Source organism: Argiope bruennichi, chromosome 1 (assembly GCF_947563725.1).
Source record: "Argiope bruennichi chromosome 1, qqArgBrue1.1, whole genome shotgun sequence".
Lineage (NCBI taxonomy): Eukaryota > Metazoa > Arthropoda > Arachnida > Araneae > Araneidae > Argiope > Argiope bruennichi.
This window is the reverse complement of record NC_079151.1, coordinates 101,105,682-101,130,957: the sequence shown is the minus strand read 5'-3', so window position 1 is coordinate 101,130,957 and position 25,276 is coordinate 101,105,682. Positions and strand designations below refer to the sequence as shown.

Genomic DNA, 25,276 nt, shown 5'->3' with positions numbered 1-25,276 from the left:
ATATCACTTATTCCTAATTTTTGAATTATCTTGATATGTAACATTTTTGCCAATGTCTTTGCACATATAGGATATAGACTAAAATTTAATAAAAACAGTGTTAATTTTCTTAAGGGATTAATCTAAATTTAGATGCCATGAAGTTAATTTGTTGCTCATAACTGCCCCCCCCTTCCTTTTTTTATTTGATTCGGCTAAATTTCTTATCAAAATATGCATTTGTTTAAGTGTACCTTAATTTAAGTACCATAGAGTTAATTTGCTCATAATTAATTTGTAATTTTCTCACAATTGGCCTCTTTGATTTTAGCTAAATTTCTGATTGAAAAGAACGTTTTTTAGAGTTTTTCTGCGGCAAAATATTTATTTACAGTTAAGAATCATTTTAGTTTGAATTCCTCTGGTAAATACTGTCTTCTGTGCACATTTAACAATCTAAATATTTATGATGCAGAACAAACTGTAAATTTGGAATTTCGAACCATTATCATTACTTTATTAACCGAGTAATTAAATTTGTACAGCTCCTTTTTCAGTGAAATATTTCGGTTCACAGTTAACGGGTTAAATTCTCACAAAGGTCCTGACTCCACTCATTGCAATGTGGGATCAAGGAAATGAAATTTCCAAACACTGTTCTATCTTTTAAATACCTGCGATCCATAGGTGAATCTCTTCCTGTATGCAGAGGACGGTGATTTGATGGATACACTAGACAGATTCTTATGGATGTCGGAAACTCGATTCTTCCCCTTCCGGTTGCTCCACTTCCTTCTGGCTGCTGCGATGCAGCGGAATATCCACGTCTCCAGGAAATCGTACACTGTCAGCAGAGAGATGCCTAACCAAAGGCCCACGTAGCCGCCGATAAAACTCAGGATGCCAACTGGCTAAAAGGAAACGTAAACATATATAATTGGCCTGATTTTACCAAAGCCAATCGCTCTCTAAAATTTTCTCCTGTATCTTATTTCATAAGGGATTCCCACATCCCATGACGGGTATGAATCTTCATAATTTAGGTAAACGGAAAGATTTGGACTAACAACGAGCAGGAGTAAACTTCCTCGCATATTATCTAATAAAAGTGTTATCTCCGAAAACGCTTTACATGGCCTCGGCGTATAATAATTACGAAGTATTAACCTTTGGCGTGGATATAATATTTTTACTGAATCTATCGTGTCATCCTTGGTGAGTTATTTGGCGATAATCCCTGGCATGCAATTCATAGTATTCAAAATTCACATTTGTCTTTCAGACTCGTTTTTTTCAACCGACTGAAACAAAAATTTGACACAAAACTGCAATTGTAACCACAAAATTTCATACCAAATTTGATATGTTTAAGTCATTGCGTCTTTGAGTTATCACGTTTCTGAAAGTACAGAAAGACAGACGAACAGTCTCGTGTTGGTTGTGGCTCAAAATTTGAAAGGCATCTAGACTATAGATGTTAATTCTGTGTATCTAATTTTATCTATCTAGCTCTCTTGGTTTTGCAGTAGTAATCGTGTTAAATTATATACGGACAAACAGGCATTCTTTGAGCGGATTTTGCACAAAATTTGATTGAAATCTACAAATTTGCTATGAAGACCGTATACCAAATTACATCCATCTGAACCAAAGCGTTTTTAAATTATTTTTGTCACAGATAGATAGGCGGACTTTTCCAAAACTGTGTTTTTCGAACTCAGGTAGATCTAAAACTTTAAGATTCATCAAATTACTATGCTTTCTCTATGCTACGTATACGAGAAAGTAAAAAGGATCTCTTAATTTTGATCTTTATTCAGATGACGAAGACGTCAGCTTTTTTATCACACCCACTGAGCAGAAAAGCATCTGACGCTTGTGGATTCAATTTTCATCTCACCCTTTGATCTAAAGAGGAATCCATTTTCCATCTCGAGATTCTACCATGAAACTATTTCGATTCTAACTTGCTAACTCTTGGCTTCCCGTGAATGTATTTCTGCAAATGCTTCTTATACCACATCAAAAGTCGTACGCATTATATGCGTGCACGTAAAAAAACTAGAAGGAAGCATCTCTCTCAAACTTTCACATGTACTTTACTATATTACTCGTTACCCTTGTACGTAGCATAGAATTATGCACCTTAGACAAAACTTTGAAGGTCATGACTGCTCAGAATCTTATTTTGAGAATCCCACACAGTACTGCGTAGTAATAATGATGAGAACCGATAATGCATTTTGAACACCTTTTTCTTAGGTAGATTCCTATAGGAAGACTACCTTTTGCAATGTTCTCCTGACAAGACTTCGAGAAAATTTCTGAAGTTTTCCACCGACCATGTTCTCTAGAACCCAAAACCACTATGCTTAAAACATTTTACTCGTATTATCTTATGAACAGGATAATTAGAGTAATTTTATTTGTGATTTTAATTGGCTTGGAATATGTTAGAAATGTAAAAATTTTGGACGAGCTCCTAAATGGCCCATCTAATTCATAGGAGATGGAAATGGTGGGCGTTAAAATCTTCATTTCGCTATAGCTTCCTTAATATTGAAGATACAAAAATAAATCTAATTAGCCAAATATGCGCCTCATTAAAACGAACAACTTTTGTATCTTAAAATTTTTCGATAATTGCAGTATCTCAGACGCTAGGAGCTGAAAAGTAATTTTCCAACCCTAATTTTGTTTCTGACATCAACAATTTATGTTGCCAAATAGTAATTCAGATGTAAATGAATCTACCTTTGCCTTCTAGCTTGTCAAGAGGAAGTTTTTTTCGTGGTGGACTAAAACTAAAATTAAGTTAATACTTCAGTTTTAGAAACAGGGTCACATACCAAATTTTATTCATGTGATTAATTGCAATTTTCTTTTTAGCTATCATATTTACTTGCATATAAAAGAATAGACAAACAGAACCCCTCGAGTGACTGGATTCAAAATTTGATGCAGGTCTTTACTTCAGATGGTGAATCTAAATTTTATTCATCTAGCTTTTTACGTTTTGCAATTATCATACTCCGGCAAACAGATTTTCTGTAAATGAATTTCAATAGAACTGTGTTAGAAATCTACTAATATTTACTATCTTTATAAAAACCACATACCAAATTTAAGTCGTTGTTTAGATCAAACTCCATATCTTATTTAAATTAAAATTATAAATTAACATAAATGTTTGATTTCGAAAGCATATTGAATATAAGTGATTTCTCTTAACAGAAACTTGAGATGTGAGAAGAGAAACCTGTGGTTTCTTTTCTTTAAGGGTCTAACTTTCTAAAATACTCATACGAATATAAGTTGGGGGGTTTTTTTTTCCACTATTTTTTATGAAAGTGTCCATTTAGTTTAGTTAATGACATTAACGATTTATTTTCTGGCAACATAAAGGGTACGTGGAGACAAATGACGTAATTTTGTACAGTGATCAGATAGCGAGGGCCGCCATACTTGAATCATCAGCCACTTTCCAAATTTCCGCGCCATGTCAACGAGAGGAAACTTGATACTCAATCGCCTAATTAACGTGACTAGAACTGGATCGAACCTGGAACTTCATGTCTTAAAGATAGTTTGGCCTCAAACAGGTAGTCATTATCAAAATGGTATTTAGCTTTATACTCGCCATGAATATATAATTTTGTATAACAACTAATAATCTTTTATTAGTTTATTAATAGCTATTTATCAGCTTACAATAATATTGAAGGAATGGTTTTATATAGTGCTATGATTGTTTTCATGCAAAATTTAGCAAATTTCTGATATTCCACATATTATTTTGCATTTCATGAACAATCACGATTATGTCTATTTCTTGACTTACCTCGTATCTTGGAGTATAAGTGAAGGTCGTTATTTCTAAATTCTCGAAAATGATGTGAACTAAGGTAGCACATCTGGAAGAATAGATTTAAAAATAATATTTAAAAGACAAAGAAAAGTTTTAAAGAAAATTGTCTCTTATTGATATATCAACTAGAAAATAATAAAATTGGAAGGCAGGGCAAGCGAATAAGACTCGTACTCTTACAGTAATAAAATTGTATAGAAAATGATATTTTAAATTATAAATAAATAGACACAGATTTCTTTTTCATGGAATATTATAAACGCTCAAGCCTTTCAAGTTTTAGTGCTTATTAGATAAATATAATTAAGATAGCTAGCTTTTTTGTTTAGATAATATTTTAATTACTAATAAGTTAGTTTAAACTACTTATTTTATTTCAATCTTTTTGTATACTTTCATTGAACTTGAATTTTTTCATGTTTGTAAAGAAGAATTTTGTAATCGATTCATCGTCCAATTCCTGGTGTGCCAGGGTTTTTAAAAAATATTTCACGATATAAAACATGAAACATTAAGGTACAGAACATCACCAGAATATCTTACAATATATTGTGATAATCTCCAAATTAATTTTTGAATCTACAGGATAGCTACTGAATAATGTAGCATTCTAGAAGGAAAAAAAATTACTAATTTGAAAAAACAATCTCTGTATTTAAACGATTGATAGGCAACTCTTTAGTGCAGATGATTTTTCTTTTGTATAAAATAATAATTTAGAATTCTTTTAAAAATGGAATTTAAAATGATTGGAGATTTTATTTCAACAGCAATTCCGTGAGATAAGATCTTTAAACAATTAAAATATATTAGTTTCAATAAAAATAAAAAAATATCAATTTTGAGCTTAAGAGGTTATTTACAGAATTTGAGGAAATTACAAAGAGAGCATATAATTTAACAAATAAAATAGTTGCAGAATACAACGCGAGTTGTATAATGATGACAATATATTAAGTTAAATCGATTGTTAGATCAAAAGCTCATTGTTAGATTGTTATATTAAAAGCTGATCATCCAAGCTCTATCCGTACGAAAGACATTATCAAAATAATTTGTTTTATAATCAAAATGCTATCAAAAGAATTAAAGTTTTAAAATTAAAATGGCAATCGAACAGAACGTAAATCGTGTAATAGTAGTAAAAGATTCTAATAAAATAATTTCTGAGTTAACAACCATTTGTGATACTCATAGTAACTTTTTTTATGGCTCTAAAATAAAGTGCCTCTATATTTATAATAAAGTTTATATATATAAAAAAAACCCTCTCTATTGCCGATTTTACAAAATTAAAATGGTGAAAGCAATGTACAGTTAAATGTTAGGCAACTTGCTTAGTTACACTTGTATATCTGATACTTCGTGTGAATTGATTTCAGTAAGTGCAAATAAATCTGATAGATCTCAAATTTAGTTCTTAATGTTAAGAGCCAGCAGTTCAAACAGTAAGTATAGTGCAATTATTTATTGAAAATTGGATTATCAGACTAAAAGCTAATAACTTCAAAAAGTAAACAAAAGATAATTGAAATAACTTCCTCTTTTCAAACAGTCGGGGAAATTTCCTATGCATGTAATTCCGGAATAGGAAGGTATGCTTTAAACAGGATATTTCAAAAAGGATGCATATATTTACAAAAGGCTTTGATTTTATTTAAATAATATAAAACCATAGAAATATTCATTTGATTAGATCACCTACTTTTGTTCATATATCGATTCTCTTTTGTAATTACTTAATAATAATGGAAAAAAATTTCAGTTTAAATCAAGATGTAGGTTCTATTAGTATGCTTATAGCTCAACAGCACTGTATTTAGGCATAAAAAATGCATAATAACAATTTTATTGGCTTAAATTATTGAATTGACTGTCTAAGTCTGCAAGCGGATTTGTTATCATATACGGGGGGGGGGGGATGGAATTTGTAACTGACTTTCCGCATTTAAATAAAAAGCTGTCAGTCTAAGAGGAAAACTTTTAATTAAAAAGTTGCAATTTAAGAAGAAAACCTAAAGATAAACTGTCAAAATTTATAATAACTTAATAAGGTCAAAAATAAATTTTAACAAAAAGTGCAAATTTAAAAAATATTTTTCATTTATTTTAGTTTTTTCTGAAAATTGATCATTATACCATCTGAAAACAAAGATAAATATTTTAACAGTAGGTTTATTTTTCAGTCCGGGAAAGGATTCAGATTGATACAATAAAAGTAATTGCAGCCATTTTTCGATGACCCCATTTTTTTTTTTTTTTCAATGAAGTCGCATTTTTTTGAGAAAAATAACTTGCACCAATCCAAAACTTTTATCAATTATTTCCTTTTAAATTGTACGTACTTATTTTCAAATTAATGCGTAAAATTTCAAAAATGTGGCATTATTCTTTTAAAAGAAATATTTTTTTCACATCTGGATTTTTTTTAACTTACTCTAACCTATTTAAGCTATCATAACTTCCGGCAGCTCATTTTATCGATCGTTTTTAATAGTGCAACCTCTTATCAAAATTCCCCTCTCAAATTAATAGCTATTGACACCCAGCGAAAATTTGTTGTTCCAAATTTACCTTTTATCCAGCAACATATTTGGATAAAAACTTAGAAGCCTGTTTTCAAAAGCCAACTCAACAACTTAAACGACTTGAATAAAATTATCGCCATAAATTTTTCTATCTTTTAATATTTTTCATGACAATTCGACTGATCTATCACTATTTTATGCCAACTATTTCTAATAGCAATATTCATTCCATATATTAAAACCATCAACTTCGGTATTTAATACAGACTTGCATATCTTGAGTATTGTAGCATCTCAAATTCATTTTCCTAACAAAACATTTCCAATATTTGAATTGCACAAGAAAAAAAAAAGTCCCAAAGACGTGAATCACCATTGCAATTAATTATTTAACGAATTTTTAAAGACATTTTCAGAATAAGATTTGTTGAAAGGAATTATTAAATTGTTAGAAAAATTCTCATGCTTTCGATATCCATCCCTAGAGAAAGTGGCTAACACTTAATTTTGATCTGAGGATTTCTAAAAATCTAACTTATTTTTGGAAAAACCTTTTTTTATTTTAATGATTAAACAAAAAATCTAATTGGCAAAAAATACTTTGGATAATGAAGTTGCTGTCTCTCATTTTTGAAGTTATATGCAACAATTTCTTCAAGTTTCATTATGTAACTATACTGATCTTTTAGAAAGAAATTTTTGTAAGCTCCATTTTACAAAATAATGCTTGGAGTTCCTTGATCCATTTTCCTAATTTTTTTTAGTTCAATTGAAAGGATTTTTTTCTTCTGTTGAAACAAGATTAATAATTGATAAAAGATATGTTAATATCAAACCAATTTTTGAATGCTAATTCTATATTATAAAAGGGTTATGAATTATAAGATAAAATTTTACTTACGATAAATCACTTGCTGTTACGCAGCTTCCCTGAAAATTAAAATAAAAAAATTAAATTATTTTTGGAAAATAGCTTTACACTTTCTATGTTTTGTTCTATTTTAACATTTAATTTACATTATCTACCAGCAAACTTTGTTTTATACTTACCATTTCTATATTCTTTAATAAAAAAGGAAAAACCCTGGATTTTCCCTATTAAACATCTATTATAAATATAAAGTCTGTACTTTTGAGATGGATCAATATTGTAATAATGGTCCACGTTATATATATTTTTTTTACTTGCTAAAATTAATTGTGAAGTTATTAAGGTTCTGAAGATTCATATAGAAAATATATATGTATCGCATATTTTCTATCACTAAACATACGCCACTAATGATTGATGGAGTTTAATGAGGACACTATACAAAATACATTTTGGATCTTTCTTTGTACAATTACAATCTGTTAAGCTGATGAAATTTAATGAGGACACTGTACAAAATATATTTTGGATCTTTCTTTGTTTAATATAATTACAATTTGTTAAGCTGATGGAATTTAATGAGGACACTGTACAAAATATATTTTGGACCTTTCTTTGTTTAATATAATTACAATTTGTTAAGCTGATGGAATTTAATGAGGACACTGTACAAAATATATTTTGGACCTTTCTTTGTTCAATACAATTACAATCTGTTAAGCTAATGGAGTTTAATGAGGACACTGTACAACATATATTTTGGATCTTGTTCAATACAGTTCCAATCTGTTAAGCTGTATTTGATAAAATTATTTTTTTTTCATTATTAAGTTTTGAATTTAAATCGATAAATTTCAGCTATAGCTTTTGGGAACCGTTTTGGGTGATATTTTTTTGTATGGTAATGTTCTCATTTGACTTAGAGGGCTCTTCATTCGTTTAGGAGGCATTTATTTACCACGTTCTGCCAGTCTAATATTTCAATTTACGCAAACGAAAATATACTATATAGCATGTATAAAGGGAATATCCAAATACTCATTAAATTATTATATTCATTGATATACTCATTAGCAATGGTGTAACTGGACAGTACATGTTTATAATATAACCCCTAATGTAATTAAACTTCCCATAATCACTAAGTTTAAAAATAATTCACTCATCATAAAAAGAACCTCGAGTCGGACCCTCTTAAAACCATGGCTCTCCGCTATTTCCAGTTTTACCATCTAACAACTACGCCGTCGCTTGTAGGATATAATATTTAAGAAAAATGATAAAAAGGGTTCAAATTTTAGTTATAAAATCTAAAGTGTAATAGTAAGTTTATACTAGGAAGCAGATTTTTTAAAAAATGGGAAAAAAATGTGAAGATGCGATATATTACAAATCAAATACCCGCATTTGACATTTTAAAGATCAATTGCAAAAATTATCTGTATATTCACTATGGAATTGTTCGAATCCCTTCACCCTGAATTGAACCATTTGCGCCGGGAAGATGTGCCAAGCATGTCGAAATGCTTTTGTCACAAAATCGCTAACGACGTGTTGAACAGATCGGCAGGTAATTATCATAAATGTAAAAATGATGTTCGCGACCCGTCGAGTGAAATTGTTAGCCGGAACACAATTTGCAAGAGCATATTCGAAAATTCATTTGGAAGATGTAACTCTTTTTCCGATTTCTATAAGGTATCTTTGGATACTTTATATGGCCTCGCTGTGAGTAACAGTAGACTTTGTTGGCATGCACCTGTGTGATCTTTTGCCAGCGAAGTGGTTAGCAAATCAATGCGAAAAGCGCAACTGAAGTTGCTTGACAATGGATGTTGAAAATAAAAAGCATAAATAAATTTGTCAGAATGTAGAAAATGGGATACAATCGTGATACAGATGTACTGAAGCCTGTAATGTTGGTGATAAAGGCTGATAAAATTGTGTTGCTCAGTATACGGATGAGTATTAACATATTAGTTATTATTATTATTATTGTAGGAAAATCAATTCTGTATATTAGATTTAACTGCATCGGGTTTGTCCAGCGTTTGTAAAATCCATCACGCGTTCTACTTTTGATAATAAAAAAATATTGGAATAAGTACATGTCGGAAAAATTTTTGATTTTTGGAAAGAAGTTTGTTTTATATTTTATAAATAAGCTTGTATCGCTGAAACCATCTCCTGCTGCATCAAAGTAAAATCAATCAATTCTTGGGCATTTGGAAAATAATATGAAATTTTAAATGCATAAATGAAATCGCATACCAATAAAATCCCGTGCATTAACCAATGCGTTTGCCAAACCTAATATTACTGTTGTCTTAGATTATGCATTGCATGCTCACCAGTGGGCCTGGTGAGTTAAAGCAGGGCCTTAATTTTGCTTGGGGGAAAATTTTTAACGGTTTAATTATGTAGAATTCATAACAAAATTTGCAAAGTGGAGAAATTTGCTGATACAACATTCATATCTCTCGTAAGCAACTTTCAAAATATTTATCCCGGCTGAAATTTTACTGTAAATAAATGTAATGCTTGTTTTCGTCACAACTTACTCGACTTCCTTCACTATCAGCTTCTTGCACTTGAACTTCGTATCTTCTCATTCTGTAAGAAGAAACGCATACCAAATATTATGATTGGATATTCATTATATCATGAATGATTTTATTATATCAATATTACAACCCCCTCCGGTAACTAGTTGTTGGCCAATTATATTGATATTACAGCCGCCTCCGGTAACTAGTTGTTTGCTAATTATATTAATATTACAGCCGCCTCCGGTAACTAGTTGTTTGCTAATTATATTAATAGTATTAAACGATTCATGTCAATCAATTTTGATGAAATACATTTTATGATCAAAAAAGAAAATATTATTTTAAATTAAGGTTTGATTATATATTATTAATCCATATCTAGTGTATTACTAATTGATTAGGAATTCTGATTACTATTCAATAAGAATAACTGGGCAGCAATGTTTCAAACTGGCAAATAAAAGTTGCGAAATCATTTCAATTGTTAAGGTATGGTACTATTCCAATGTTTTTTTAACATCTCTCGAGGCTTTCAGTTGTAGTAGAGCAGTCGAAAAGTGATGTCGTATATATAGATCATGATCATTTATATATATATATAAAAAAAAATTTGAAATCGGTTCAGTGGTCGTGGTTGGTGAACTCTAACGCAGTTTTTTGCGTAGAGAATGTACCATGAAGTAGGTTTTATTAAAACTCACCTCAAAAATGAAGGGTGTATGAAAACAGGCAAACACTGACAAATTCAGGGACTATAAGTTCTTATATGAAACAAAAATTGTAGAAAGTGAGCTTTAAAAAACTGGAAATTTGACATTGTTTCTTTAGTTTCTTAATTTTCTTCAATATATATCGATATCATAATTCTAATACTAATATTATTTTATACTATAAAAACCATCAGTTTGAGTTAAACTATAATATAAAGAAACTATTCAATCTTTTCAATTTTAAACTTATGTCAGACTTAAGTAATCGTTTGCAATAAAAAGGAAAAATAAATTTTGTAAAATTTGAAATACTTGAAATATTAGCACAGATACATTTTAGAATAAGAACAATGAAAATATTTTAGTGGCATAAAAAGCATTGACGAAGATGTCTACAAGAGATCTTCTAATGTAAAATTTTCTCTTACCTGCAAGGTGATGAGCAGCTTTTGGCACATTGAAAACTTGTGTTTCTTCCGAAGTTAAAAATTGCTGAGAAATAAATTTTTTTTACGTGAGTATCAAAATTTGAAGTATCATAAAACTGAAATAGATGCATGGAAAGTCAAATAATAAAAGTGGCATCGGCTTTATTTCTATAATATTTTGTCTTAGAAATCGGTGCTGTATCTTCGGATGCTCAGAATTCAGAGATATTACTGAAGGCATCAACCAGAGAGAAATTACTTATTTTTGTTTTTGAATATTGAAATATTTTGAAAAGAATCGCTTTGTTTAAATGTACTTGCATTTTTCATATTCTTTTTTCTAAAAATCTAAATAGCTGTAAATCGTTCATTTAATAACTACTTATTTAAATTGATGAGATCATGTTTCTGAAATGAGATATGAATGGAGGATTATCCGAAATAAAATGCGCTTTTAAGTTAAGTCTTAGTAAAATCATAGTTAAGTCGTTTAAGTTTAATCTTAGAGGATTTAAAACTAAATCGAAATAATTTGAAATCACAATGAATAAAATGAAATAATTAATTTAATTGATAACAAAATAGATTTGATATATTGTAGAAGAATTAACCAAAGGAAGGAGAGAGATTCGAGCTTCTCGCCCAAAGCATTGTAGCATAAAAATGTTAGATTTGATACCTCTAACTTGTCTTCATATAGCTTAATACCATCAACCGTTGCATTCTGTTTTGTAAAGATTTTTTAATCGTGCAATTTGCAAAAAGAATGGGAGCATACAAACATTATCATGTTTTAAGAAACATGCAATGTGTTAAAATTAATAATAATTTGAAAAAAAATTAATTTATTTTTATTTGCAGTCATATGATAATATTTAAAATATCCGCATTGATAATTCACCGTCTTGCTAGTTCATCGCATGTATTTATATAAAGGAAGAGCATAACTACAAATTTGTGTTTATATTTAATCTTGAAAATTTCAATAAAGTTAAGAAAGTTTAAATGGAAATAAATTTAATGCCATTTAAAAGCTAAATTTCGGAAATTTTAAACGCAAGCGATTGTGCATGTGTGTGCGCGCGCATGTATATATGTGTGTGTAATAACTTTCTTCGAAATTATTGAGGTGGGAGTTACAATTTGAATTAATCTTTAATTATTTAAAAATATAATTAAAGCTATAAAATTCTCTACTGTACTGAGCACCTACTGTTTAAAAAGTAAAAACTTTTACATCATGCAGTTTACAAATAGAATCCAACTTACGAGCATTATTTCTAAAAAAAACCGAAGGAATTCATGAATCATGAAGCATAATCATGACCACGTGAAACTTGTTAATTAAAAATTAAGGAGCCAAAACGTGCCAAATGTAGCGCCAAAACCAAATTGGCATTGAAATCTCAAGAGCGTGTTTGAATGCGTTTCTAACTTACGAAGAAAACATCTTCTTCCATTGTTTGTATTAAAAATGCCAAAAGTATTAATGTTAAAGATGGTAAAAAAAATTAAGATGTCAAAATTATCAGCAATTTTTTACCTTTAATTAACAAGTACAATCGCATTATGCTTCAAATCGGTCACATTTTTTTTATGATTTCGTATTAGCGAAAAATAAACTACTTCTTTTATACATTTTTATAATTATTTATTCTTCACTTAAGATAAATCATAAACGTTTTACATGCAAGCATGCGAATAAATATTTTTAGGGTTCTAACTCTCATAGAAAATTACCAAATTCCAAGAAATTTATCTCTGTTGGTTTTTGGTATAATGAAAGATTCGATAACATTAGCATAAAAATGAAAAGGCACTCATTATATTTAAAAAAGAACACGAGGCCGGGATAGCCTGGTTGGCGTCCCTTAGGTTGCGAGTTCGAACCCCGCCGGTCGAAGATTCCCCGCGTGCTATGTGACTGACGCGCGTTAAATCTATCGTGGTCACAAAGTCCTCCATGTCGAGAGTAATACCACTGGGGGTACTGGAACAGGGGTGATCATTCTCTGATTCAAGTCTAAATTACGATCTGTGGTTGAGTGAATGCGTGAAGGAAAGTCCGCCCAGTAAAAAGGGTTGTGACGTGTGTGTAGCTAAGTCGTTCTCTGGGCCCTAGATAGCGCTACTATAGAAACCAGAGGCGCTCCCCCTCAGGCTTAAATCGGCTGTCTTCGAACAGCGGGCTTGTCCATGGCAAGTGCCATAAGAAACAACAACAACAACAAAAAAGAACACTATGTAACATAATATTAATAATAAAAATAAAAATAAAAATTAAATAATTTGCAAATAATCTATTCATATGGAAAATTTACCAAGAACAAACAAATAATGACCTTTCCATAAAACTTACGGTTAGCGCAGATGGTTTTGTTATGAGGATAATCTATTCGACGTTCAGCACACCCGTATGCATCCAAGGACTTTTCCAGTTTGCACTTTTCTTTGCACATCTAAATTAGAATAAATTGTTGAAATAATAAACTTTCTTTTTATAATAAATTAGTAATAAAATTCATTATCAATTATTAAATGGATAATAATAGTTCAACAACAAACAAAATGATCTCCAAGCGATATCAGTACAGCAAAGTGACAGGAGAAAATTGTTCATTCTGCTTCTTGACTTTTTCCTGTTCTTAAAGTTCCTCAAAGATTGTCAAATCGTATGTTTTAAACTATAATAATTTATTGTAATGACTGATATTTTAAGCATACACTCCAAAAGAGTTTTTTCAAAACTTCACGAAAGCTTTTTTCATCTAATAAGATTCACTGTTCATTAATTATTAAATGATTAATTTTAGACTCATGAGTTGTTTAAAAGTTAATGATTACTCCTCATATTATCAGCAGATTAAGTTTTTCATTTTGGTGCATGAAGATATTTTTAAACAAAGAAAATATGAGGTATCTGACCTTTTCAGTGACTGGTCCTGTTCCTCCATTTTCTTTCCATTGTTTCTCATAGTTTATACAATTGCTTTTGTAAGGAGGAGGCAACAAATTCTTTTCTGCCTGAGAAAAAAGAAAAAACATTAATTAAACTGAAATATTTTTAGCTGGAAAACACAACTCTCTGACAAGGCAAGTACATTTTTCAAATGAACATAACGAAAATTATGTCCAAACACTGCCTCTTCTTTTCCATAACAATGTCAACCAACTAACCGACATGCAAAATATGAGGGCTGTCTCAAAAGTATCGGACCTTGAATTTTCCTGCTTATGGTAATGATGCTAATAATGCCACCGTGCTTAGTGGAAGAAGACAACTTGAGCGCAACAATGCGTTTGCTTGAATTTTTTTTCTCCGTATTCGAATGTGTCATTCGCTGCCTGCTGTCCGTTGAATAAGGTGCTGTTATAAGTGTTTGTCGGATTTTCGATTTCCCTCAAGATGACTGATTCAGACTTCTTTGGTGAAACATGGAATTCCTACCGTCTCCCAACCTCTCAAGTCTCCAGATAGGACTCCTTGTGACTTCTGGTTGTTTCCGAAATTGAAGATGTCTTTAAAAAAAATCCCATTTTGAATACAGAAAAGACAATGCATCCTGTTGGTACTACTACGTTCAGTGGTGGCGGGGTGGTCAGCTGTACGCAAGAAGAAGAAGAAACAATGCAGAACACGACAACGGAGATGAACACCATTCCAAAAGAGGCCTCCAGAAGTGTTTCTGGCAGAATAAGGATCGGTGGGTTAAAAGTGTGAAAGCACAAGGGGTCTACTTTGAAGGGGATTAGGGTCTCAATTTCGTCTCGTAAGTAATATATTTTTCCTGGCCAAAAGTCGGATACTTTTTAAACAGCCCTTGTATGTTCAATAGTGGAACGTTTTAAACAATAGGTAGCAATACCAAATGGATTTTGCAAAAATTTCTTCAAGCTCCTGCTTTTTTTAGATTCATTATTTATAAGATTCTAATTTTTCCTAATTATTACGAACTTGTGTTTGTCTGTTAGCGCTCTACAGGTCAGACTGTTTATCACAGATCAATGAAATTTGAAACAAATATATTTCTGAGGAGGAAATGTATACCTAAACACGATTATTTTAAGACTTTGATCAAAATTTTAAATAATTAAAAATGAAGAAAAATATTGAAATTATACTGTGAAACCTCCGAAAATATTATTGCACAAAGATTGTTAGATCATTAAAAAATTCAAAAAGTTGTCTTTTTAACTCTTTATGTGCAGGGTTGCTCAGAAGCAACATGTGTTTCCATTAACTCTTATGGGAGATATCCAAAATCTTTACGTGGGTATTGAAAGCAAGTTCATTGTTTCAGCAAAATGTAAATCCTACGACTTTATTTCGTTATTAAAAGCAAGGAAAGAAAATTCTGTTTTAATATGTGCGTAATTTTACGGGAGGAATAAGAAAGTGTTGTAATAATGCTACAGAAGACTGTAAACTGCCCAGTTATATTTTTTAATATCTGTATAATATCACAGGACTTGATTCACGTGATATTTTTCATTAAATTGTTCATGTATACAGGGAACAGAACAGATGGATGGTTAGTAAAATAAAACAATTTTAATGTCCGTTCCATTTTGATGATTAAAAATATTTTGTTGAAATAATAAACATCAATCTATATATGAAAGATTTAATTAAAATTAACTAAAACTAATATTCTTGGTGCACCAGGATGTCACCAAATGAATCTCAGTCATTAATCTTTGAATTCAGCCAATTTAATGAAACTTGTTTAATATATTAGCGTCATTTTCTCTTGTATCATTTTTTTTAATTTGCTAAACGCTACAATGTTTTTTGCTAATAAAATAGGAGGCACGAAATGTCTTATTACTAGAAGAAAAATTTAACGGGAGAAAAGTTTAAGAATCTCTGTAAAATGAAAAAACATATATCCAACAGTTAAATCGAAAGCTAATATCTTTCAGACTTTAAGAATAGAGGAAGTAATTTTATCAAGTAACAAAAAGAGCATGAAATTTTTATAAAAAGCCAGATACCATCAACGATTCCTCGTGTACATGTTGATGTCAAGAGTACTTCAGCCCATGAGATGCGGACGTTTGCAGAGAAATATGCAGTCTCGACTTTGCCAGTCACGATTTAAAATATCATGGTGTGTGCCAAAATAACCTCAGCTTTGCTTTAAAAGGCAAATTTATATATAATTAAGGTGTCTTGTTAATAAACCAACAGACTCAAAGAATAATTAATAGCTATTAAGAAGAACAAAAATTGTACAGAAGCGTAATATCTCAAAGAATATTGAGGGTAAGAAATTCGGTAAAAACACACGCACGCCCTGAGTCCAGAAGACATTTTTTTAACACACATAAGGCAAACATGTGGACGATGGATAATCCTCATGCTAGTGTACCATAGAAATCTCAAAAGAGGTTTAGTGCCTGCCATTGTGTAGGCAGAAATTCTCAATGATTCTCTTCAGGGTGTCCTTTTTCTCCGAACGCCTAATGGAGCAACTTTTTTCTTCAATACATCTTCCCTCAAGCCCAGAAAAATTCTTATCTCCATCCTCAATCAAGCCCTTCTCCAAGAAATATTTTCAAATCAAATTCTTGAACTCATACTTCCCACCAAACATACACTGTATAATTGTTATTTTGTATACTGGATGTATACAAAATAACAATTATACAGTGTAACATTATACCTTAACATTTTTTTTCTTCTTAATAAATCTTTTCACGATTATCCATTCGACCTATAGGGAATCCTAGAGATTCTAAGTTCGGGGATATTCTGTGACAAAAAGAAAAGAAACGCGTCTTTCCTGAAATGTTGCAATGTGTACGGACCGCAATGGAGCGAGGCCTGCGATTGATGCATGATATCGCCTCAAGATATTTTTCCACGCGATTTTCATAATCATCGCGATATCGCAGGTGGTCTAGACTCATAGAATTCATTTATAGGCCTCCACGTTCACCAGATCTTAATCCGTTATACTCTTCTCTATGGAATCATCTTAAATCATTCATTTACCTCAATGTTTGAGGAGAGAGTCAATTATAGAGCAGATTAACATCTCTGCTGATGATATCGAAAGCATACCTGATATCTTCGAGCTCATTCAGAAATCGTTTTTACGTCTTTGTAGATTATGTAACGACGTCAACGATCGTCTCTTCCCACAAATCTTGTAATAATAAAATCAGAAAAATTGCATGCTCATCATTGTTCTTGTCCTCCAACGCTACATCGAAACCTTTCTGCGTTTTTTCTTTAAAGTGGTTTGTAACATCATGCTTCATTACAAATTTAGTTCCTCTTCATGTCTACTAACAATCCTCTGAGTTTTTTTTATCCATTTGAAGAGCACACTGTATAAATCAGCTAAAGTTATCGGATAGTATTGAACTTACGAGTCTGACATAGATTCTGTAAACGGTTCCCATATTTAGGAAGAGACCTTCGCTCACAGGAGAGGGGACGTGGTAGGGTGAGTGTATACTAAGTTGAGCGCCTCTTGAGAGATGAGAGGGGTGATACTCTGAAACCTCCAAATTTAGTGACAAGTGGAATTCTGAAAAAAAAAAAAATTACCAGTCAATTTGGAAATATGAGTGTTTGCTGAATTCTTAATACTCTTATCTTTGTATGCACTTTTTCCTTCAAACTCAGTAATTTCTGTTAGGTTCTTCCGAAAGACATCAATATTACTTTAATTAATTTTTACATCAAATCAAGTACCCATCAAATTGCCTAAAGTAAATACTAATTGTTGAGCAAAATCTTATAAATTGAAGAACATAAAAATTTCAGTTTTGGGTTGAATTATGAAGAGTGGTTTTTGTGTTGGTTGAGCATATATTTTGAACATACTCAAATTTTTATGCAAATTTGTCAGCATACATTTCTTCCAACATACATGTCAACATTCCTTTCAGTTTGAGGTGAAAAAAATGTTTTGGACTTTATTTCGGGAATTTAATGGAACTTCCCTTTTTTTTCTCTTTACAGTTTAAGCGCCAATATTCTTTCAGCCCAGTCACGATATTCGATTTCATTGATACACTGACAACCGGAGATCAATGCGAAGTTGCGATAAGATAGTATGCATTTAGGTGCATAATTTCATGATTTTAACATTCAAATTTATTAAGAGAATGTAACTTTTTAATGTATATCATTTGTCATCAATGACTAATACAGCCGGAATGAAAATTTTATTGTCAGTCAGACAGAGGTGGCCTGAATGAAAAGTATTAAGTCAGTCAGACAGAAGTGGCCTGAATGAAAAGTATTAAGTCAGTCAGGAGTAACTGACGAAACTGAACAAAAAATTCAGTGTCAGTCTCCGATGACTGGCAAGGGGCTTAAAGTGTTAATATTACAATTGCGCAAAGAAAACAGTCAAGAAAGTTTTAAATCAAAGTAAATAAAAATTCCGAATTTCGATTTCTTTCTGAACATTCAAATTTAATATTTCATCATATATTCTAGGCCCGAACAAATGTAATCAGTACGTCCAGTATGTTCAACTAAAGATAAATGAGTTCGATTAGAATTTAATATTTAAATATGATTCTTAAAATTCTCAAATACGGCATGCCTACGCTTAAGTAAATGACACAAAAATATGAAAGTATATTTGCATATAAACGATGCAAATCACTCGTCTACGAATACAATTTTGCATCTTTTATATTGCAAAAACTGGCATCACTTACTGGTTGATACTGGGACTTTAAGAGGATTTCCATTCGGTTTCTTATGAAGAGAATAGATCATGAAACAATTGAAAGGAACTTCGTAAGAAAAGCTCAAGGCCGGAACCAATACTGGCTCTGAACTGGTTGCAAAAAGAAAAATGAGAAATGCATTAATGTTAAAACGTTTTGAAATAAAGCCAATGTAGAAATGATGACTATTGAAAATATAAAACAGGCCAAAATGTGCTTTGTGAATATTAAAATCAATTTTTAACATGCTTTATGCAACAAAATAAAGTAATACTTTTGGAAAATTTGTTTTAAATTTTATAGCGTCAAAAATTAGCTTTCAAATTTCTTTTAAAAAAGAATGTCAATAAAGCAGTTCAATTTATAGCTTGCCAAATAAACTACATATTTTTAAGAATTTTTCCTTTTTTTTAAGCAAACGATAAATAAAACATTGGCAAATGTATATAGTTTTTTTTATATTAAATGCCGATATTTATTGACAAGAAAACCACTGTCGTTGATATTTCCTTATCCTTGACTTGAGGCTAATTTATAATATTCTAATTGAATAAAATATTTTAAACAAAACGCTCAGTTATTTAAAATAGTAAACAATATAAAGAAAAAGTAGGGTAAGTCTGAACATAATTTTGTAGCATTAGAAGCATTATCTTATAATATTGTTCATGTCCATCCTTACAATTTCTTTAAAAATGTATCCAAAATGCAATAACATCAAATTATATTTAGAATCTGTCCCCCAAAAAAATTTAACACTGTGCATCAATTTATTACAAAAACAACGATGATTAAATTTACCAAGTTTCAATCTTTAAATTGATATACAGATGCCGAAAAGGAAGAATTTTTGGATGTGAACCATATTTGAATATTATGTGTATTCACTTACGAACATTCGGTTTCTTCGTCATCTGTCTCAATTGTACAAGTATTCACCAAGTCTCTGTACTGGTGTCCGAATACTTGTTGTTCGTAGCGAGAGAGATGTCTGAAGAAAGCTTTGTCGCTGAAAAGGGGAACCTGCAAAACAAACCAAAATAAAATTGCAGGTAGAAAAGGAATTCTTAAACAATATTTCAATACTCTGCCAATTACGCGGTAAATCTCTCCTAAAAGTCAAGAAGAATGTGTATGTGTTTATATGAAGAAAATTAGACGAATTTTTCTGCAATAACTTCCGAAAATATTATAGTGAAAAAATTATATTTATGTCATTTTAAAATTTAAAAAAAAATTTTTAATGATATCACTTTATTGATTATTGATAATGCTACCATTTTGTTGATTTTTAAAAATTATTTTTTAGTTTAATTTTTTAAAAACATTTTCACTGTTCACCGCTTTCATCGTTCCATCGAATATTTAAAAGCGTCATTCCCTTTTATTTTTGAGAAACAAAAAAGAAATATTTTGTTCATTATCTACATGGGGAGAAGTTTTTGAACCGCGAATCACAATTTGCAAATAGAAGACTGATTACCTTTTGACAGTCAGACATTTGATAGCAGTTTGAAGCAATAGGACTCAACACCATTAGAAATGTTCATTTCGCCATAGACAAAGTAGGTTTATGGTTATTAAAATAAACAATTTTAATTTCTATCCAAATTTAATGCTTTTTTGAAAATTATGTATAGTTGTTTTAATTGAAATTAAGTAAAATCACTATTCCCGATGAACGAACTACTTGAGAAAACTGGCTAGGAAAATAGACTGATTAGCAAAGCTTAAGCAACAATTTAAATTTTAAGCAAGTAGCCATGAAATTGCAGAAAAGGGGTTATTGCGATCAGTACAATGAGAACGCAATTCAGTCAAAAGGTGATGCGTATGCAAATGTCAAAAACAAAACATCATAGATGACGTGAGTGTACACAAAACGCGTACAGTCGGGGCGCGCAGCTCAATACTACAATGAAAGGAAGAACGGAGGCGCAATTAAAGACATTTGTTGCAAGTGCAAATGAGTTGTTTCGTAAGACATGGCTAGAAGAAATCACCTGGACGACTTCAGATGTGGAAGAATGATCGGAAAACTGGAGGAGGGGCGCAGTTTGACCAGTGTAGCTGGAGAGTTTAGAATCAACAGAAGTATCGTTTCGCGCTCTTGGAAAGCCTTCCAGACAATAGGTACAGGTGTTAGAAAGATTGGTGGTAGCCGCCCTAGGATAACAACTGCAGTGGATGACCGATATATCGTCCTTAGGCGAAAAGAGACCGATACCAATCAGCAAGCGTCACTCAGAAGCTGTGTACAGCAACAGAACAACAAGTGTAGCTGCTTTCTGTGGCCAGACGCCTTTACAAAGGTGACCTATTCGCCTACTGTCCGGAACGCTGCATCCCTTTGAAACTTGGCCGTCGGTGGCACCGTTTAGTGGTGTAAGAAGCACAAAAACTGGACGTCTCATCAATGGAGTCGTGTCTTCTTTACGGATGATAGTCGTTTCAGTGCCACAAAAATTCTCAACGCCAGTTGATTTTAAGAGAAATCGCAACATGGTTTCATCCCAGTAACATCAAGGAAAGAGGCCGTTTCGGTGGTTCTGGAGTTGTCGTCGGGGAGACATTATGCTGAACGGGCGGACTGAGCTCCAAGTTTTCCCACAGAGGTTCTGTAACCGGAGATCGCTATTGTAAGGAGATCCTTCCCCCTGTGCGTCTGTTCCAAGGTGCTATTGAACCAGACTTCGTTTTTATGGATGAAAATGCATGGCCACACCAAACTACTGATGTTCAGCAGCTACTAGAAAGTGAAGATATCGCTCGAATGGATTGGCCAGTATTCTCTTCTGATTTAAATCCCATAGAACATGTGTGGGATGCTTTGGAGAGGCGCCTTGCGGCACGATTACCTCCACCGGGGAACACCCAAAAACTAAAACAGATGCTGATTGAGGAATGGGCACTCTTACTTCAATATAATGCTGAGTATGAAGAGACGATGCAAAGAAGTACGGAGAGGGCATATTCCATACTAAGGAACATATGCTTGTTTTTGTTCTTCTTGGACATACAATCATGTTTAACAATACTATGAGTTCAATAAAGTCTTTTTTTTTCGTTTGATTCCATTCTTTATTCATTGTATTCCATACTTTATTCATATTTTTTGCTCAACTATGCTTTTGTCATGGTTTAAGTACAAAATGCTATCTCTCATTTCTGAATTTCATGTCTCTTAGATGATTTCTTGTGGAATTAAGCAACAGATGCTTTTTTGCCATAAGTTTTACACACCAGTGTATAAATAAAATAAATCCCATTTGAAATTTCAAAATAATGGAACGAAAAATAACAAAAATCTCTGATTTTCATTAGATCTCGAGCCAAAAAATATGAAATACAATTTGCGAATAAAAAATTAATCTGGAAATAATATGATTGAAAAGAAAAAATGAAAATTTTTGTCTCTACAGTTATAATGTACTTTCACATCAAATTACCATTTTCACAGGTGGTTAAACATGATTTGTGTTTGTGTTATACAACCAAGCGGTCTCTACTGCATCAATAAAAGTACTGTAAAAGCATCTGAAATTGTCTTTTCCGCTGATTTCCGGTTTATTCCAGTTCTTGTTCCTTTTTCATTACAGAATTTTGATGTTTTTCAGAAATAATTTCCGAAATTACAACAATATTTTTTCCTCTTTCAGATCGATCTAAGATGTCAATACTCCCTAAAATCTGGAGGTCGATTTTGTTTTGTCTGTCACGTTATTTTCTCAATGTGAAAACACGAGGATAAAAAAAATAATAAATGAAAAAATCTCCACGGCAGTGGAAATATTTACAATGAATCTGTTGCTACAGATAAATTGCCAAAGTTAAAATATTTTGTAAAGATGCATATATATAATTTATTTTCAAGTGGATAGTAAGCTTTCATCAAATTTTCACAATCCTTAAAATATAGAAATCTTATTGTTCAAATTTTAAATTTTTATATTCACACAGTCGATAAAAACAATTCCACAAATATGTTAAATTATATAAATAAGCGCAGTTTTTTTTCTGTCTGTGATCGAAAACAGTATTAATGTTGATTTCATTCTTGTTTTGATAAATCATATATCACTTTTTATTTTGTAGCCTTAGACAAGATTTCGAGAAAAAAATTGTTCTTAATTAAATTTTTTGTACAATTTACCCTTCTAAATGATATATTTTGACTATTTTCACCATTGAAATAATAACGTAATGTAAAAATCGTATAGTAAATTCGATTAGTGTTATCGTAACTAAATTTTTAATGAATGAACTTCATTAATCCCAGTATTCTTCCTTTGCCTTTTGTCATCATCTATCATCAAAAATTATATTTTTATACAAATATGTATTGGCTAAAATTTATTGAATGAAGTATGAAAAATAGCTCAATCAAAAGTAGTTGGGTTTAATACAGATTAAATAAATCATTGATATTTATTGTTTATTAGTCGCCTTTGACGACAAGCAGATTCGATATGAATATTGATTGCGTTTCATTTCAATTGAATTTTTTATGCAAAAATGAATATTGATTGCGTTTCATTTCAATTGAATTTTTTATGCAAAAATGAATATTGATTGCGTTTCATTTCAACTGAATTTTTTATGCAAAAATTTTTGCTCATGATCCACTCAGCAAAATATTTTTAAGCATCAAATTGTGACAGACATTAAAGCCGTGTTATCTTAAAAGCCTTACACTTGTTCTGTTTATTATATACATGAGCTTTCTAAATAGAAACTCATTCCAAGACATGAAAGTGCTGTTAAAAGCTTAGTTTTCTTAGTAACATATATTCTAATTGCGCGTTGACATTTGAGACGCGGGAATTTCACCTTCCTATGTTAACTGAGGTGTAAACAATATCTTTCTTCCTCAGTTTTCAAGCGATTAAGCATTAAATTAAACAATAAGAGTGGTTTAGATTTCACTGCGAAAATGAAATTTTTTATTAAATCTTTAGAATTTTTTAGTTGCCAAAATTCAGAAAAATTTGTTCGACAACAAAATTGGTATCCAGATAAAAAGACAATTTTTAAATTTTAAGATGATATAAATATCAATGTTTTGTGCAATAATATTTTCATGAGATTTAATTTTAAATCAATTAAATTTCTAATTAAAATTTACAAAATCACTAACAAGTACAAATTTACAATTTATTATATTTTGAAAAATTTGTAAGCTCTTGGTTAAATTTTCTATGTTGCAATGCGCCAACTCATACGCAGACGCATGCACATTCGCTTTAATTTTAATAGAATTTATATGGGTTTATATTAGTATTTAGGATTTTATTTCGTAGTCATAAAAAATAATTTTTAACTCGGTTATTAATGTTGATAATTATTAAAAACAAACTTCATACCTTTTTCGAAGTATTAACGAGATTGCAATATTCAGCGAAATGCACGCAAAACTGAGGATCAGAATCCGGAGTCCCGCAATATTTTGGATATCTTTCACAGTAGGGAGTAGAACGGATTCTGAAAGAGCAAAATCATTTTACATAAAAATCCTTTTTTCACAATTTTTGATTAAAAAATTAAATTTTAGGTAAAAGAAAAAAAGATTTATAAATTTTATGAAATTGATAAAATTTGCAAGATTTAATTCGTTGTTGGTTTTTTTTTTTTTGCAAAAGATATCCTATAAAAGCATTCAAAAAAAATCCCGAATCACGCAATATTTTGGATATTTTTTCACAGTATGTAGTGGAACGGATCCTGAAAGAACAAAATCCTTTTACATAGAAATTCCTTTCTTTACTAATTTTTGATAAGAAAATTTTGCAATTTTTGGTAAAAGAAAAAAAAATTATAATTTATATGAAATTGATAAGATTTTCAAGATTTACACCGTTATTGGTATCTTTAAAAGATATCCTATAAAAGCATATAATCAATAAAAAATGTTATTCTTAGACTAGCTAAGAAGATGAGAAACTAAATAATCAAAAATTCCTTTATGATTGAGTTTCTAATTCCAAAAATTTTAACTTCATAATGAAAAGCGAATTGATATTTTCCCATTAATTAAAGACGAAATTATCCCCAACGGAAAATTGCGAGACAGTAAAAACCTTTTTTCTTAACTATTACCATAATTTATTCTTTTAAAAATACATTTGTAAAAATAAAATGTCAATAAAACATTCATTTTGCAATTTTTTAAATACATCAAGTAATAAGAATTTCTCTAAGGTAATTAAAAAATATATTTCTAATATGCTCTTTATAAAATTTAACTAGACTTCGCCTGACTTTTTTATATGGCCAACAAGAGGTCTTTTTTAATATTTAAGTATTAAATATTCATTTCATATTCCTCCTCTCTATTTCTAAATAAAACTTATTTGTGTACTTCATAAATTTCAAAACTAATAAACTTTTATTGATAATATTTGCATAATTTAAATCTTATTTTGAAACATGAATGATAGAACAAAAAATTTAGAGAAGAGAATTATTTTCTTACGAATAAAAATTCTCTTGTTATACTTACTCATTGATATTGCATATTGTGAAAGCCGGCAGTTCAACATCTGCGGGTTGTACAACTTCGAGTTCTACTGATGAGGGGTACTGGAGATACATCTCAAAGAATTTCCAACTCTGTATGATAAATCCGACTGCTAAAAGGACCCGAAA

The 25,276-nt window shown here is 30.8% G+C and overlaps 2 protein-coding genes across 3 annotated transcripts; both read right to left on the bottom strand.

Annotated features, from left to right (window-relative positions):
- Positions 1 to 509: 509 nt before the first annotated feature.
- LOC129975222 (uncharacterized) lies at positions 510 to 12,312 on the bottom strand. Of its 2 annotated transcripts, none has more exons than XM_056088247.1 (6): positions 12,203 to 12,312; positions 10,934 to 10,997; positions 9,808 to 9,859; positions 7,277 to 7,305; positions 3,821 to 3,893; positions 510 to 890 (listed from the first exon to the last, which is right to left on the bottom strand). In XM_056088247.1, exons 3-6 carry the CDS (start codon positions 9,856 to 9,858, stop codon positions 639 to 641), a joined length of 405 nt encoding a protein of 134 aa, XP_055944222.1. In that variant the 5' UTR covers position 9,859; positions 10,934 to 10,997; positions 12,203 to 12,312; the 3' UTR covers positions 510 to 638. The 2 variants fall into 2 exon arrangements, with proteins under 2 accessions (XP_055944222.1, XP_055944211.1); XM_056088236.1 differs by lacking the exon at positions 12,203 to 12,312 and adding an exon at positions 11,613 to 11,766.
- Positions 12,313 to 13,233: 921 nt separating this feature from the next.
- LOC129973873 (uncharacterized) lies at positions 13,234 to 25,222 on the bottom strand. Its single transcript, XM_056087521.1, has 7 exons — positions 25,131 to 25,222; positions 23,995 to 24,112; positions 19,524 to 19,654; positions 18,620 to 18,741; positions 17,312 to 17,472; positions 13,859 to 13,957; positions 13,234 to 13,392 (listed from the first exon to the last, which is right to left on the bottom strand). Exons 1-7 carry the CDS (start codon positions 25,220 to 25,222, stop codon positions 13,234 to 13,236), a joined length of 882 nt encoding a protein of 293 aa, XP_055943496.1.
- Between the last annotated feature and the right edge of the window lie 54 nt (positions 25,223 to 25,276).

What these genes read in the sequence shown, in the direction of transcription:
- LOC129975222 (XM_056088247.1), bottom strand. Translation starts at nt 9,858, where the DNA reads ATGAGAAGATACGAAGTTCAAGTGCAAGAAGCTGATAGTGAAGGAAGT. An exon ending in CTGATAGTGAAGGAAGTCGA is followed by an intron (nt 7,306 to 9,807) that starts GTAAGTTGTGAC and finishes TTTAATTTTCAG; the next exon opens with GGAAGCTGCGTAACAGCAAG. An exon ending in GTAACAGCAAGTGATTTATC is followed by an intron (nt 3,894 to 7,276) that starts GTAAGTAAAATT and finishes CTATTCTTCCAG; the next exon opens with ATGTGCTACCTTAGTTCACA.
- LOC129973873 (XM_056087521.1), bottom strand. Translation starts at nt 25,222, where the DNA reads ATGTATCTCCAGTACCCCTCATCAGTAGAACTCGAAGTTGTACAACCC. An exon ending in ACAATATGCAATATCAATGA is followed by an intron (nt 24,113 to 25,130) that starts GTAAGTATAACA and finishes TTGCTCTTTCAG; the next exon opens with AATCCGTTCTACTCCCTACT. An exon ending in GACGAAGAAACCGAATGTTC is followed by an intron (nt 18,742 to 19,523) that starts GTAAGTGAATAC and finishes TTTTGCAACCAG; the next exon opens with TTCAGAGCCAGTATTGGTTC.